The 584-nt window shown below is 45.4% G+C and overlaps 1 protein-coding gene across 1 annotated transcript; it reads right to left on the bottom strand.

The window, feature by feature from the left end:
- Nucleotides 1-3: 3 nt before the first annotated feature.
- Nucleotides 4-502, bottom strand: LOC106820531 (3-oxoacyl-[acyl-carrier-protein] reductase FabG-like; the record flags this gene model as incomplete). The annotated part of the gene is made up of 2 exons (XM_014825041.1): nt 409-502; nt 4-126 (listed from the first exon to the last, which is right to left on the bottom strand). Coding segments are annotated over exons 1-2 (217 nt in total), but the record flags the coding sequence as incomplete, so codon positions are not given.
- Between the last annotated feature and the right edge of the window lie 82 nt (nt 503-584).

The raw sequence follows: 584 nt of genomic DNA, 5'->3' as shown, positions 1-584 counted from the left end.
AAGCGAGGAACAAAACAGTATTTGCAATATCTTCAGGCTCACCCAATCTTCCTAAAGGAATGCCCGCTAACATGGCGTTACATTGCTCTTCTGATAACGCTTTTGTCATATCAGTATCAATGAAACCTGGCGCGACAACATTTACAGTAATACTTCGAGAACCGATTTCACGCGCTAAGGATTTAGAAAACCCCACGATACCCGCTTTTGCAGCAGCATAGTTGGTTTGACCTGCGTTGCCTGTCGCCGCTACCACTGAAGCAATAGAAATGATTCGCCCTTGTTTCGCCTTCATCATTCCTCGCAAACAGGCTTTGCTTAGCTTAAAGACAGAGCTTAAGTTAGTAGTGATGACGTCATTCCATTCATCATTTTTCATGCGCATGAGTAGATTGTCTCGCGTAATGCCTGCATTGTTAACCAAAATAGCGATCGCCCCAAAATCATTGCTAATGGTCTTCATAACAGAGGCGATTGAGTCATCATCGGCTACGTTCAGCATCATACCCGTGCCGGAGATATTGGCCTCCGCAAAATAATCGCTTATCGCCTGCGCTCCTGCCTCACTTGTTGCAGTACCAATG

Source organism: Priapulus caudatus, unplaced genomic scaffold, assembly GCF_000485595.1.
Source record: "Priapulus caudatus unplaced genomic scaffold, Priapulus_caudatus-5.0.1 Scaffold19369, whole genome shotgun sequence".
NCBI classification, from domain to species: domain Eukaryota; kingdom Metazoa; phylum Priapulida; class Priapulimorpha; order Priapulimorphida; family Priapulidae; genus Priapulus; species Priapulus caudatus.
The sequence above is the reverse complement of the archived record's forward strand: the minus strand, read 5'-3'. Positions and strand labels throughout refer to the sequence as shown.